This window comes from Conger conger, chromosome 1 (assembly GCF_963514075.1).
Source record: "Conger conger chromosome 1, fConCon1.1, whole genome shotgun sequence".
Taxonomy (NCBI): Eukaryota; Metazoa; Chordata; class Actinopteri; order Anguilliformes; family Congridae; genus Conger; species Conger conger.
Genome location: NC_083760.1, coordinates 9,981,877 through 9,997,331, shown reverse-complemented (window position 1 = coordinate 9,997,331; position 15,455 = coordinate 9,981,877). Strand labels below are relative to the sequence as shown.

The 15,455-nt window shown below is 46.4% G+C and overlaps 2 protein-coding genes across 3 annotated transcripts in view; one reads left to right on the top strand and one right to left on the bottom strand.

Moving 5' to 3' along the window:
- capn3a (calpain 3a, (p94)) overlaps window positions 1-15,455 on the top strand; it is a 28,065-nt gene that overhangs the window by 1,557 nt on the left and 11,053 nt on the right. Inside the window, exons 2-10 of the mRNA XM_061249551.1 lie at window positions 6,666-6,735; window positions 9,550-9,668; window positions 10,360-10,493; window positions 10,950-11,118; window positions 11,690-11,773; window positions 11,982-12,076; window positions 12,949-13,026; window positions 13,654-13,814; window positions 14,434-14,603. Coding sequence (XP_061105535.1) covers window positions 6,666-6,735; window positions 9,550-9,668; window positions 10,360-10,493; window positions 10,950-11,118; window positions 11,690-11,773; window positions 11,982-12,076; window positions 12,949-13,026; window positions 13,654-13,814; window positions 14,434-14,603 — 1,080 coding nt within the window. The remainder of the gene's footprint in view (window positions 1-6,665; window positions 6,736-9,549; window positions 9,669-10,359; window positions 10,494-10,949; window positions 11,119-11,689; window positions 11,774-11,981; window positions 12,077-12,948; window positions 13,027-13,653; window positions 13,815-14,433; window positions 14,604-15,455) is intronic.
- LOC133133555 (dual specificity protein phosphatase 23-like) lies at window positions 113-1,803 on the bottom strand. Of its 2 annotated transcripts, none has more exons than XM_061249665.1 (3): window positions 1,705-1,803; window positions 1,048-1,336; window positions 113-706 (listed from the first exon to the last, which is right to left on the bottom strand). In XM_061249665.1, the coding sequence occupies exons 2-3, from the start codon at window positions 1,315-1,317 to the stop codon at window positions 521-523; spliced, it is 456 nt and encodes a 151-aa protein (XP_061105649.1). In that variant the 5' UTR covers window positions 1,318-1,336; window positions 1,705-1,803; the 3' UTR covers window positions 113-520. The 2 variants fall into 2 exon arrangements, with proteins under 2 accessions (XP_061105649.1, XP_061105642.1); XM_061249658.1 differs by lacking the exon at window positions 1,705-1,803 and adding an exon at window positions 1,412-1,533.

Here is a 15,455-nt window from a genome sequence, read left to right as displayed (position 1 = left end):
CACTCTTCAGGAGGCAGGTGTGGATGTGTCAGTGACTACTCTCTGCAGAAGACTTCACAAACAGATCTACAGACGCTACACTCCAAGATGCAAACCACTCTAGAGCTGCAAAAACAGGATGGCCAGATTACAGTTTAATCAACACAATTACATCAACATGTCAATATACATTACATTACATTATTGGCATTTAGCAGACGCTCTTATCCAGAGCGACGTACAGTTGATTAGACTAAGAAGGAGACAATCCTCCCCTGGAGCAATGCAGGGTTAAGGGCCTTGCTTAAGGGCCCAGCGGCTGTGCGGATCTTATTGTGGCTGCACCGGGATTAGAGCCACCGACCTTGCGTGTCGCAGTCATTCACCTTAACCACTACGCTAAAGGCCGGCCCTATAACAATAGGAAGCCGCTTGAAGCATACGACAGAATAAATTAATCCAAGCTCTCGTTGTATTTCATTAAACACTGATATGTTCGAGTCCGAGGAAAGCGAACATTTGGCAGTGGTAATCGTAACACTCATTTGATGTGATGATGAAACTGCACCACCGCCTTCTCCTGCTCGCGCGTCTCGATGGAGCCGCGGCGTATTCTGCGGATTTCGTTGATGGCGTCGACGCCGGTTATCTTCCTCTCCTTCACCAGGTAGCAGGCCAGCATCGTCCCGGTTCTCCCATAACCGAGCAGACAGTGCACAGCCACTCCCTGGAACAGAGAACTGCCTTCACGTGGGCGATAATGAAAGGTCGTTTATCATTTACCGTTTCACCATGTAAATAAAAAAATATTATTTATTTATTATAGTTGACATGTAAGGCAGGTCATGTAAGGCACACAAACAAAATTACATCTTTCATAAGGTTTATTATTAGTGATCAATGTTACAAACTGCGGCTCAGGGATCCCACCTTTTATAAAATCTGTTTAGTATTCCATATTTCATATTAGGAATTGTCTCAAAATAGATAAACATTTTGAGGTAGGCCATACAAGTGTGGGCATGTTAGGGTGCCCGCGACCACCTGGTGTAATTATGAAAATCTTACCTCTCCTTTAGAGTTAGCTTCTTCAACAATGGACAGAAATCTTTTGATTTGATCCGTACTGGGAGCACAGAAGTCGTCTATTTTAATGCGATGCAGTTTCAGTTCTGGGCAAGTGTCGTAATGGGGAGGTCTCCGCTCACACAAACAGACCAGGTGCCGAATACCATTCTGCAGGAGAAACTGATAGTGAGCAGGCATACGAGGCAGACCCAGCGCCGCCAGCTTTTCTGGAACTACCCAGGAGAAGTTTGGAGGCTGTGCTGATGCCATTCTCTGGCCGATTTGAAACCTAAGGGGAGGGAACAAAACATCAGTAAAAATAAAAATATATTTTGAAAAAATGGGAAAATCAGTTCACGTCAACCTCCGAGTTGTAATATCCAGTTGGAAATATGGAATTACGGCCCCGCTTGAGGTAAAACTCAATCAGTCACGTGAATGCAGGCAGAGAAATGGCCTCCATGGCCAATTTAGCAACCGTTCATGTTTAGCAATCATAACAAGTTAACATACGAATACATGTTTATATTTACGCCACTTCGCCTCTGCACATTGTTTACGATTAATTGTAGGGCCACAACCTATACCACGGAGAAATCAGTTTCATGTTGAATATTCAACAGAAATTCAGATTATATTTCCAGAGTTTTAGCTTACCCAGCTACTCCGATAACGGACAAATTCAGAACCCTTCCGCTGTAGCGTTTGGTTAGGGACCGTCAATAAATTGCCAAGAACTTTCATAAGGCATATATATTTTAAAATTGCTTCCAGGTTACATTGCCAATTTACACAAAACCAATACCAAACAATGCTAATATTAATACCACACAGGTACACCACTTTCTATCATCAATATTTGTTTCGTGTTTTTATAAATATTTTAATGAGAAAATTATAGATTTTCTTCAATAGCTTCTAGGTCACATGGCCAATTAACACAAAACCAATAGCAAATAATTCTACCATTCATCCCACATAGGACACACCTCTCTTTATTGTCAGTATGTGCGTTGTAGTGTTTTAATAAATATTTAAATGGAAAAATTATAGCTTTCTCATATGACTGGGAAATAAGATTATTTTCAATAGCTTCTAAGTCACATGACCCATTAACTCAAAACCAATCCCAAATAATTCCACTATTAATCCCACATAGCACAGACCTCTCTGTATTGCTAATATGTGCTTCATAGTGTTGCTGCTCACTCAAAAGTAAAAGAAACGAGGAATCTTTTTGTAATCATGTCTACTATCAATATCTGCTGTTAAATATAAATAAATATTTATTATTATTGTTGGTAATAGTAGTAGTAGTAGTAGTAGTAGTAGTAGTATAAATTATATCTCACAACATTGTAAATAGATACCTCAGTGATACCTGCATAAAGTTCTGGTTAACCCTGACAGTTGGGCTGGAATGATTATATTTCCAATTGGTGGGTAACCTACAGGGTCCATCGCATTATTTTACAGTCTGGTGTCTGGCTATCTACTTATCATCATGCTGGAGCTATGATGATAGCTTTTAAATGTACCTTGACTTATGTAATATTGTCATTGAACAGACAAAAAATAACATAGTGATATAGTATGAAGTGATTAGATGCAATGTCTCGATCGCGTCCTTCCTCTGACCCACAGCGCAAGCTGCTAAGGTGGTCAAGTGAGGTGGACGAGGCCAAGTCAAGTGACTCTCCATGTAATCGGAAAAGTCCCATCACCCCGTGTGAGAGTTGCGGTTATACAGTGCGTGATGCACCGCAATGTAAACGGCTAAATTTTAACAGTGCCCGTATGGCTGACACCGAAATGTTAGCAGCGGTTAAGTGCGGAAACAAAGGTCCGGAGTGAACTCACGGGCCGCGGTAACAAAAAAAAAAAAACGGGGCTCCATAGGATTAACCTCCTGTAGTAATGCTGAGATAGCTCGATGTTGAGCTCCATTGAGGCCAGGTTTAAAGGCCCTGAAAGCCTTCTGCTGAGGCAGGGCAACCCTCTCGTGGTTCTTTAGACCGAGCCCCATGATGTTCCCTTGTTATTGTGCGGCCCAACAATGACGGTGTGAGGGCAGGTTCACAGGCCCTGCTGACTGGGGGCGATGGGGGTCCTGGTATTATTGTCCGGTGGGGCCAATGGGAATCCAGTTCTGGGAATTGGCTTTGTGTGTGTGTGTGTGTGTGTTTGTGTGTGTGTGAATGCATGCATTTTCACCCATTCCTGTGCGAACACTATGGCCTGGGAAGACTGACATCACGAGGGGAGGTGACCAATGAGAGGTCAGCTGTTTGGATTTATGCCAGGTCTTTTAGGCTTGTTAGCTTACACTAGAGGCGGCAAAAGCCCAGTTAAAAAAAAAAAGTGAGCAAGAATGCCCTACACTCCGGCCGGCTTTTTCTGCGACCGACTGATTCGGGAAAGGGAGCGTAGGGACGGGGAAGGGTCCCTCAGCAAGCCCCTGCGTTTCAACGGCCAGGACTTCGGCGTCCTGAAGCAGGAGTGCGTCCAGAAGAAGAGCTTGTTTGAGGATGAGAGTTTTCAGGCCACCGTAGAGTCGCTGGGTTACAAGGAGCTGGGCCAGAAGTCCAACAAGGTCAAGAACATCGTGTGGAAGAGACCCAAGGTACGAGGACGGGCCAACGGAGGGGGAGACGTGCAAAGGCCTTTGGTCTTGGGATGGCATGAGGAGGAGAAGGGGATGAGTATTTTGGGTTGGGTGGGGGGGGTATGGGGGAAGGGGGGTTAGAAGAGAGTTGGGAGGGAGTAATTGAGTTTGCAACATGGCGGCAGCAACAGTGCACTGGCTCTACTGACAGTGTGAAAGCATATTAATAATTTGAGGAGACCCTGGATTTCAGTGGCAAACACCACAGTGTCAAGTGGATTAATGTATATATGATGAAGAGGGAGAAGACTTTTTTTTTTTTTTTTGTCTCTGGATGTTTTGTTTGTAGAACCTTGAGCTGTGTGGTGGAATGTTGGCGATCGGTGTTCTGTGGGAGAGGGATCTGTCATGGCTTCGTGGACGTTACCTGAACACCACTGTACATCCGTGTGTTGAGTGAAAAGTGATCTTGTTTTTTGGGGAAACTGGTATTTCCTGGCATTTCCCTGAGCCCTGGTTCGGAATTCTGATGAGTATTTTAGTATGAAAAGACATTCATGTTATCTCACTTGATATAACCAGTCCAGACTCTCAACAACAAAAAGCTGTAATATAAGCAATAGCTATTGAAAAAGACATCTTGATTTGAGCAGTTATTCCGTTGCCAAGAGGTTGGCGTGGATACCCCTCAATCAGTGCCAATGGGGGCTCTCACCTTCTGGCCCTGAGTTAATCAGCAGGGTCTCCAGACCCAAAATATAAGCCAGCCTATGCTTCTGACCCAGTCACTGAACAGAGTCACAGACTAGTGAAATCCCCCATACAACTTCACCAAGCCAGTCAATTAGGCCAACGGATTCTAGGAAATACTCCTTTAAGGAATTACAAATTCAACAGACAAATTTTTAAACAAATCATTTGTCCCAACCGCAAGTGAACATTATAAATGCATCCATGTATCAAGAACAGTCAAATCAGAATAACTGGTAAAATAAATAATTGGTACCTTGCATGTCAGCCTATCGCTGTTTGAGTGTGTGTGAGTGTGAGTGTGGTATGGTAAAGCACTTCGGATAAAAGTGTTATATAAATGCAGTCTAATTACCATTCATGGTGAGGTGAAATTATGAACCTTATGATAAATGCACGGGCTTCTCAGTATGCACTGTGGCAAAATTCTGTGCAAAGCGCTCTACACTTTAGCCGTTAATGCAGATATAGCGAGCAGCAGAGTGTGACCCCTGGAACCCTGGGGTGTTACCCACTTCAACTGGCAGTAAATAAAAATTGTGCACTTTACATTTGTGGATCCACAAAATCTGTAAATACAAAAGGTTCCAGAATTGGGATGTCAAAAAAGCAAAAAAAAAGAATATTTTAACAGTGCAATGCCAAAAGTATTAAGGTTTGCTAAAATAAAAAGTTTTGTGTCAGACAGTTCTGGGGCATTTCAGTTGTCAGAATGAATTCAGAATGTTTATGAGGTACATTTATGATGGGTTTGCCTTCAAATAGGAGGCTCTTTAGTACCTGTCAGGACAGACCAGAGGCAATTCATGCCTTGTTGGAACCTTGTTTTGCCTTACCTGATTTTCTAACGCTTGATGCATAGTGCAGAGACCATGCTTACTCATAAAAAAACCAAAAAAACCTGTGATTCCATAGGAGAACCGTATCTGCAGCCTGTAGTGTAGTCGTTAAGGTACATGACTGGGACCCGCAAGGTCAGTGGTTCGATCCCCAGTGTAGCCACAATAAGATCTGCACAGCCGTTGGGCCCTTGAGCAAGGCCCTCCAGGGGAGGATTGTCTCCTGCTGTACGTCTGCCAAATGCCATTAATAATGTAATAAGTAATGTAATGTAGTTGAAAAGGGTTCTTTGTTGGGCAAAATGACTCTTTGTCTCGGGCCGTTCATATTTCAGACCTGTGATAAAGTCTGTTCTATCAGAACTAAAAATAAAAGGTTTCCGCTAAGGTTCTGTTCATCAGCAATGAGTTAGCGTGACCAGGATAGCAGATCGGGATTTGTGTTCCTGCTGGACGTTGGGTGTGATTATCAGAGTTTGGTTTGACACTGATGGCTCTCCACGGGGAGAGGGAAGGAGAGTGAGGGCTTCTATGTGACTCATTAAAATCTGATGTATCACGGCTCCTCCAGCCTGACTGAGCTAGCGGCGGAGAGTAGCGCAATAGCCCCTGCTGTGCAGTTCCCCTGGAAACGGAAGAACTCAGAACTCTAACAGACTCTAACTGGGACCATATGTACTCTGTAAGCCTAGATCTAACACAGAGCATGTTACTGTGTAACTTCTCAAATATACACTCAATGAGCACTTTATTAGGTATTTATTAGACTTATTTTTGAGACTGCTGCTATAGCCTATCCACTTAGATGTTTGATGCATTGTGTGTTCAGAGATGCTCTTCTGCATACCACTGTTGTAATGCGTGGTTATTTGCATTACTGTCACCTTCCTGCCAGCTTTGACAAGTCTGGCTATTCTGACACAGTTTCTGCCTGCAGAACTGCTGCTCACTGGATGTTTTTAGGTCTTTGTGCCATTCTCTGCAAACGAGAGAGACTGTTATGTGTGAAAATCCCAGGAGATCAGCAGTTTCTGAGATACTCAATCCACCCTGCCTGGAACCAACAATCATTCCACGGTCAAAGTCACTTAGATCACATTTTTCCCCCCATTCTGATGGTTGATGTGAACATTACTTGAAGCTCCTGACCAACATCTGCATGATGTTATGCATTGCACTGCTGCCACACGATTGGCCGATTAGATAATCTCATAAATAAGTCGGTGTACTTAAATGCTGCCGGTCAGATTCCCTTCCCTTGGAGTAAGCCTGGTGCAGGGGCCATAGAGGCCGGGCCGGCGTAATAAAGTGCTCAGTGAGTGTATATCACCTTCAATTACTCATCCTACTCCAAAAGACTTCTGTTCATCTTTTCTCTGACCCTGAGTGTGACCTTTCTCTGTCTACCTGTCCACTTTCCACAGGACATCTGCGAGAACCCCCAGTTCATCGTGGGAGGAGCCAGCAGGACAGACATCTGTCAGGGAGACCTGGGTAAGCCACACCGGCTGGCCTGTTTTTCCCCACAAGGAGCGCAGGTCCATCAGACGGGTCATATTGTATAGCTGCCAACCGTGGTGTGCTAGTTGACGTATTCTTCAAATTAGTTGATGTATTTTTCAAGGGGGGCGGCACGGAGTAGCAGTGGGTAGCACTGCCGCCTCACAGCAAGGAGGTCCTGGGTTCGAATCCCCGTCGGCCGGGGCCTCTCTGTGTGGAGTTTTCATGTTCTCCCCGTGTCTGCGTGGGTTTCCTCCGGGTACTCCGGTTTCCTCCCACAGTCCAAAGACATGCAGGTTAGGCTAATTGGAGAGTCTAAATTGCCCGTAGGTATGAGTGTGGGAGTGAATGGTGTGTGTGCCCTGTGATGGACTGGCGACCTGTCCAGGGTGTATTCCTGCCTTTCGCCCCAATGTATGCTGGGATAGGCTCCAGCCCCCCTGCGACCCTGTTCAGGATAAGCAGGTTAAGATAATGGATGGATGTATTTTTCAAATTGTAGCCACGTGGTCACTCTAGGATTCGGAACCGTTCTTTCCTCTCGGGTCCTCATCACACTTGTTCGATTTGCACTTCATTGTACATCGCTCTGGATAAGAGTGTCTGCTAAATGCCTGTAGGGTATTGTAATGTAATTGTGTTAGGGATTTTCAGAAAAGTCTGAACGTATTTAAGCTTAGGGGAGATAATACCATAAAATAAAAATCTGTAAACTGAGGCAGGTAGGTTGGTGCATTGTGTGACACAGTGTACAACTTCAGACACAGTGATATTTGGAGCGAGAATGTCACCTCATTGTCATAGCAGTACATATGAAGGGTTGAGAGTTTTGGAAAGGTAAATGACATTAGACTCAAAGGGAATTACCAAATTTCCAATACATATTCTGGATGACTCCGATGGACTGGCGACCTGTCCAGGGTGTATTCCTTCCTTTTGCCCAATGTATGCTGGGATAGGCTCCAGCCCCCCTGCGACCCTGTTCAGGATAAGCGGGTTAAGACAATGGATGGATGGATGGATGGATTCTGGATGAGAGGAGTTCAGAATTCCATACGTTTGGAAGCTGGGTGTTCTTAGGAGGGAGTTTTTCCTGGTTTCTTCACAGTAAAGTAGCTTCTGTTTTTACAATACCGGGCCCAAGCAAAACCACAAGGACATGTAAGGATGGAGAAATATTTTTCTTCTGGAATATTTATTTGTATTTACTGTTTTTAATTAACCTGTTCTGGGACAGCAGTCGAAAATGAGCCACATTGGCTAAACTAACATATTTACTGAAATGCTTGTCCATATGCACTGTCCCTGTAGACCTGAACTGAATAAATGGTAAATGATTGGCATTTATATAGCGCCTTGATCCAAAGCGCTGTACAATTACTGCTTCTCATTCACCCATTCATACACACACTCACACATCGACGGCGATTGGCTGCCATGCAAGGCACCAACCAGCTCGTCAGGCGCAATATGGGGTTAGGTGTCTTGCTCAGGGACACTTCGACACACCCAGGGCGGGATCGAACCGGCAACCCTCAGACTGCCAGACAACTGCTCTTGCATATGCCTGAGCCTATGTCACCCCATAAATACTCAATACTGAATACTAAATAAAGTTAGTAATGCAGCCAGAATAAGACACACTGGGCACTGTGGCAGTATATCTGTCTGGAATAAGATGTGTGTACAGGGTATGGGTAGTATGGGTGGCCATGATAAGGGGGAAGTACACATACAGGGGGCAATGCAGACGTATATGTATTTATCCAGAATAATGTACACACACAGGGAGTGCTGGAGATGTATATGTATTCATCCAGAATAATATACATATACAGGTGGCAGTGGAGATGTAAATGTATTTATCTAGAATAATGTGCACATACAGGGGGTAGTGGAGACGTATATGTGTTGATCCAGAGTAATGTACACATACAGGTGGCAGTGGGGTTAATGGTGGCCCCCCACCTGGCCTCCATGGCCCCTGCATCGGGGTTACTCCACTGGAAGGGAATCTGATCGGCAGCACTTCTCATTGTCCCGCTGTGGGACAGAACAAAAGTGGCAAGGACAGAACAAAATGTGCCGTCCAGCCGAACATTGTTTCAGCGTCTCTGGCACCTTCCCCCAAAACAATTAAAAACACCCCTGTCAGCACGCGGGTGGTAGTCTGCGCTCAGATGAGAGAGGCACAAATTCATATTTCTGTCGTACCTTTTCTGATAGAAAGCAAGAGATGGTAAATGTGGCCCATATGCAGACAGCCTTAGCAGCCTATTTCCAAAAAAACAAAAAAGAAAGGCAGATTCCAAAAATGGAACGCTTTGAAAAGTCGATTTTTGCGTATGTATGGAATGCTTTTTCTAAATTCTAAGTCAGTATTCTAGAACTCCACTGCTTTCAATCACCAGCAGTGATTGTTACATCAGCATTAGAATGTTCAGCTAAGCGCATTCTAATCACATATTTGTGATCTTACAACTTAAAGGGCTGAATGCAGGTTAAACTACTGCTCACCCCACCTGTGTCCAACCCTGTGATTCAATATTTGAATAGATTCTTTGTCGGGCAAACTGGTTCTTGGTCTGGGAGCTTTCACACTTCACACCTACGGTTCTCCTATGGAATCAAGCCAAATAACCTTTTTTTTTTCCACTGGATGATACCCCACCTCTGGACTGAACCATTTCGTCACGTACATGCCCAGTAACCCAAAACACAAACTGGGCACCGCTTGCAGTCCGTATATCCCTCATGGTATAAAATGGCTGGTGCGTGGCGATGTAATGCCTGTAATGGATTCTGCAGGTGACTGTTGGCTCCTGGCCGCCATTGCCTGCTTGACTCTGAATGAGAAGCTGCTGTACAGAGTGGTGCCCCAGGAGCAGAGCTTCACGGAGAACTATGCCGGCATCTTTCACTTCCAGGTCAGGCCCGCCGACCCCCGCCCAGTGTTTGACCCCCTTGAGTTTCTTCACTGCTTAATTGCCTCCATACCACCCGACTGCCGAATCCTCATTAAAGCAGCTTCATTTCTCGCTCCCTCTTTCTCCTGCTCTCTCTCTTTCACTCTTTTTCTCTCTCACTCTATTTAAATCTCTTTCACTGTCTCTCTCTTTCATTCTCTCACTTTCATTCTCTCTCTCTCACTCTCTTTAAATCTCTTTCACTGTCTCTCTCTTTCATTCTCTTTTTCTCACTCTCTTTAAATCTCTTTCACTGTCTCTCTCTTTCATTCTCTTTCCCTCACTCTCTCTTTAAATCTCTGTCACTGTCTCTCTCTTTTTCACTCTCTTTCTCTCACTCTCTTTAAATCTCTGTCACTGTCTCTCTTTTTCACTCTCTCTCACTCTCTTTAAATCTCTTTCACTGTCTCTCTCTTTCATTCTCTTTCCCTCACTCTCTCTTTAAATCTCTGTCACTGTCTCTCTCTTTTTCACTCTCTTTCTCTCACTCTCTTTAAATCTCTGTCACTGTCTCTCTTTTTCACTCTCTTTCTCTCACTCTCTTTAAATCTCTTTCACTGTCTCTCTCTCTATCTCTTTCATTCTCTTTCTCTCTCTCCACTTCACCACCTCCTCCTGGTTTTTATTTCCTTGCATTCTCTGTCTCCTGCAGTTCTGGCGCTATGGCGACTGGGTCGATGTTGTCATTGACGACCGCATCCCCACGTTCAATAACCAGCTGGTCTTCACCAAGTCAGCGGAGAGGAACGAGTTCTGGAGCGCCCTTCTGGAGAAGGCTTATGCCAAGTGAGCAGGAGGAAGATTTTTTTAATTTATTAACCTTCATTTACCTTTAATAATCTGTCTATTAACCGGTTTATAAACCAAAGAGCACCTTCATGATAGTCTCTCCTCTGACATCTGTATTTCCTCCTGCCACAGAATACCGAATACCTCTTTTAATCTTTTCTCATTTTCAATGTTTTAAATCTATTTTCCTCTCAATCTCCTTCTCCTCCCAACTGTCAAGTTTTTTCCAAAATGAGTGAAATGAATTTCAGGTCATATCCTGAATTGACAGAACTGAAGTGGAGTTGACGACCACATGTTCAGTTGGACTCCGTGTACTGGACATGGCTCTGTTCAAAATCTAAACCTCCCCCCCCCCCCCCTCTCCATCTCTCTCTCACTCCCCCTTTTTTTCGCTAATGTATCCCACCTCCTCCACTTTCTCCACCCCCCGACCCCCACCTCCCCGACCAGGCTGCATGGGTCCTACGAGGCCCTGAAGGGGGGCAACACCACCGAAGCCATGGAGGACTTCACTGGTGGGGTGACGGAGTTCTATGAAATGAAGGAGGCCCCCAAGGAGCTGTACAAGATCATGCAGAAGGCCCTGGAGAGAGGGTCGCTCATGGGCTGCTCCATCGACGTGAGCTACCTGTGCTGCCGAAATCACAGAACATCATCACAGACTGATGCGGCCGAAATCACAACATCATCACAGACTGATGCGGCCGAAATCACAACATCATCACAGACTGATGCGGCCGAAATCACAACATCATCACAGACTGATGCGGCCGAAATCACAACATCATCACAGACTGATGCGGCCGAAATCACAACATCATCACAGACTGATGCGGCCGAAATCACAACATCATCACAGACTGATGCGGCCGAAATCACAACATCATCACAGACTGATGCGGCCAAAATCACAGAACATCATCACAGACTGATGCGGCCGAAATCACAACATCATCACAGACTGATGCGGCCGAAATCACAACATCATCACAGACTGATGCGGCCGAAATCACAACATCATCACAGACTGATGCTGCCGAAATCACAACATCATCACAGACTGATGCTGCCGAAATCACAACATCATCACAGACTGATCCAAAGTCAATGCAAAATGAATACAAGACAAGTCAATCTCTCTCTCCCTCTCTCTCTCTCTCTCTCTCTCTCTCTCTCTCTCTCACTCTCAGTCCCTAGTTCCTGCACGGTTTGAGACCCGCACAGTAACAGGACTGGTGAAAGGCCACGCCTACTCTGTGACCGCGGTGGATGAGGTGAGCTCTTGGCTTGAGCTTGTGTGTGTGCGTGTGTGTGTGCGTGTGTGTGTGTGTGTGTGAGAGTCTCTGACACAGTGCTGTAACCATCTCCAGTGTAAGCATGTGTGTATATATGCGTATATATGTGTGTGTGTGCGTGTGCATGTGTGTGTGCGTGTGTGTGTGTGTGTGAGAGTCTCTGACACAGTGCCGTACTCATCTGCAGTGTAAGCAGTCTCAGAGCAAGGAGACCAAGGTGCGCCTGGTGCGTCTGCGGAACCCGTGGGGCCAGGTGGAGTGGAACGGGCCCTGGAGCGACAAGTGAGCGACCCCCCTGCTGCCTCGCTGGACCCAGACCTCATCCCCTAGACCCTCTCCTCATCCCCCAGACCCTGCCCTCATCCCCCAGACCCTCTCCTCATCCCCCAGACCCTGTCCTCTTCCCTCAGACCCTGTCCTCATCCCCTAGACCCTCTCCTCATCCCCCAGACCCTGCCCTCATCCCCCAGACCCTCTCCTCATCCCCCAGACCCTGTCCTCTTCCCTCAGACCCTGTCCTCATCCCCCAGACCCTCTCCTCATCCCCCAGACCCTGTCCTCTTCCCTCAGACCCTGTCCTCATCCCCCAGACCCTCTCCTCATCCCCCAGACCCTCTCCTCATCTCCTCATCCCCCAGACCCTCTCCTCATCCCCCAGACCCTGTCCTCGTCCTCCAGACCCTGTCCTCATCCTCCAGACCCTGTCCTCATCCTCCAGACCCTGTCCTCTTCCCTCAGACCCTGTCCTCATCCCCCAGACCCTCTCCTCATCCCCCAGACCCTGTCCTCTTCCTTCAGACCCTGTCCTCATCCCCCAGACCCTCTCCTCATCCCCCAGACCCTGTCCTCGTCCTCCGGACCCTGTCCTCATCCTCCAGACCCTGTCCTCATCCCCCAGACCCTCTCCTCATTCCCCAGACCCTCTCCTCATCCCCCAGACCCCGCCCTCATCCCCCAGACCCTGTCCTCATCACCTCCCAGCCCCAGGACTCAGCCTGGCATTACTGTTATCGTTATAGTTATCGTCCTTGGTGTGGCTAGGCCTCAAGACAAGCTCCTGTGGCCATCTGCCCTGTGAATCTTAGTGTGATAATTCAGTAATGGCTTCTGACCTCTGTGACCTGTGACCTTTGACCCTGTCCCTCCATCCTCAGCTCAAAGGAGTGGACGTCCCTCTCTAAAGCCGAGAAGGAGAAGCTCCAGCATCAGAGTGCTGAAGACGGCGAGTTCTGGTGAGCCGAGAATCTCAGCTGCTGTACATTATTGCATTATTATAATCCCTCCTCTGTTTTCGTTCTCTGTTAGTGTAGTGGGGTTAGCTCGGCTAGCTTGCTAGTAAGCACGACGAAGCGCAGTGAAAGTGAAGGCTTGTAGCAGGTTACCACGACAACGCTAAAATTCAAAAGAACGTCCGTTGCTCTTGGCTAGAGGCAGTTTCGTCTTTAGCTGGCTGGTAACGCGTTCGTCCTACAAATACTTGCCAGTGAAAGGCCGGGGTTCATATCCCACCTCGGACTCTCTCGTTACATGATATTTAAATTGTCCACAGACACATTCTGTTGGTCTTCAGGTGGACTTTTTATTTTACCTCCTAGTTTAATACCTGAACTGTTACCAACTCAACCTATAGGCCAGCTTAGGATGTTTGAGGATCTTGGTCCCCACTAGGGAGTTTTTTTTACCGGATGCTATCTGGGGGCTTCCTTCCTGTGACTCTGTAAAATGTCTTTGTGACAGTCGTTTCTGAAAAGCACTGTGCAAATAAAATTCAATTCAATCGATTTATTTTACAGTATATCGCTTTTAATTTGACGTTCTCCATGCCCCCTCCCATCCTATCCCAACCCTGCCCTCTCTAGGATGTCTTTCGAGGACTTCAGGAAAAACTACACCAAGATCGAGATCTGCAACCTGACTCCCGACGCTCTGGAGGACGACAAGATCCACAAGTGGACAGTGTCGGTGAACGAGGGCCGCTGGGTGCGAGGCTGCTCTGCCGGGGGCTGCAGGAACTACCCAGGTAGGAGCCCTGTTAGCCTAGCCTAGCCAGGAGCATCGTTAGCCTAGCCTAGCCAGGAGCACTGTTAGCCTAGTCTAGCTAGGATCCTTGTTAGCCTAGCCTAGACAGGATCTTCGTTAGCCTAGCGTAGCCAGGAGCCCCGTTAGCCTAGCCTAGCCAGGAGCCTCGTTAGCCTAGCCTAGCCAGGAGCCCTGTTAGCCTAGTCTAGCTAGGATCCTTGTTAGCCTAGCCTAGCCAGGATCCTCGTTAGCATAGCCTGGCCAGGATCCTCGTTAGCCAAGCCTAGCCAGGATCCTCGTTAGCCAAGCCTCGCCAGGAGCCTCGCTAGCCTAGTAGCACCTTGTAGGTGCACCAGACTTGTAAAGAACAACACAGTTCAGTCTTTACTTCAGTACTACATACACACTCCCCAATTAGTCCACTATTTTTTGCAATTGGAAGTTTTTTCAAAATTCTACTTCTAATTCTTTGGCGTTCTAGAACTCAAATTGTGATTGTTACAAGAGCTCTAGAGTGCTTAGTTAAGAATATTCTCATCGCATATTTGCGATCTTACACCTTAATCCCGGAAACTCCGGAATGGTCTGACGACGAGTGTCTGTGATGTCACTTCCTGCAGACACGTTCTGGACCAACCCGCAGTACCGCCTGCGTCTGCTGGAGGAGGACGACGACCCCGAGGACACCGAGGTGGCCTGCACCTTCGTGGTGGCCCTGATGCAGAAGAACCGCCGGAAAGAGCGCAAGATGGGGGCCAACCTGTTCACCATCGGCTTCTCCATCTACGAGGTGTCCCCGCGCGCCCCAGCCTCGCCCACATAGATAGCATTTTACATTGTGCACCATAGGTGGCCTGTAGCGGACAGTGTAGTGGAGACAATGTAGTGGTTAAGGTACATGACTGGGACCCGCAGGGTCGGCAGTTTCGATCCCCGGTGTAGCCACAGTAAGATGGATTGTCTCCTGCTTAGTCTAAAACCAACTGTAATTCGTTTAGGATTAAAAGCGCCAACCACTGTACCGTACATATAGTGTACCATAGAAAAATGGTACCGTACTCGGTAGATTGGTGAAATAGGCCATTTTAAGGTACAATAGGTAAGAATTTTGTCTTAGAACATTGTTACAAGACCCTTCCTATCATTGAAAAAGGCTCACTGACATGTTGACTCACCCTCTGCCTGTGTTTATAGTCCTTAAATTTAAATTCGGGTTTCAAAATATACAGTTGACGGCCCGACACTGTACCAAAACATTGTATGACTGTACAATAATTGAAGCTCATTGGTTCAAAATTGGTTGTAATTGCCACAGCCAATTGCGTTTCAACATCAGCGTGTTTACAGAGAAGGGGTTTATTGTACCTTTAATAATCATATCAGCAGACTAACCTCTTTGGCCTACGGCCTTCATCTGTGACTGTGACTGTGAATGATGCCATTACACTACACTACACTACACTACATTACATTAAATTACATTACACTACACTACACTACACTACAGGAAAGTACGGTTCCGAGTCCTAGCGTGATCACATAGATACAATTGGAACCCTTGAAGAATACATGAACTTACCAACTAGCATACCACTGTTGGCAGCTAGAATACCACAATGCCAATGATCACAGATCCACTCTC

Bases quoted from the DNA above. Each gene is read 5' to 3' on its own strand.
- LOC133133555 (XM_061249665.1), bottom strand. From the start codon at position 1,317: ATGGCATCAGCACAGCCTCCAAACTTCTCCTGGGTAGTTCCAGAAAAG. The intron at 707-1,047 runs GTAAGATTTTCA...TCTCTGTTCCAG, and splicing joins AAGCTAACTCTAAAGGAGAG to GGAGTGGCTGTGCACTGTCT.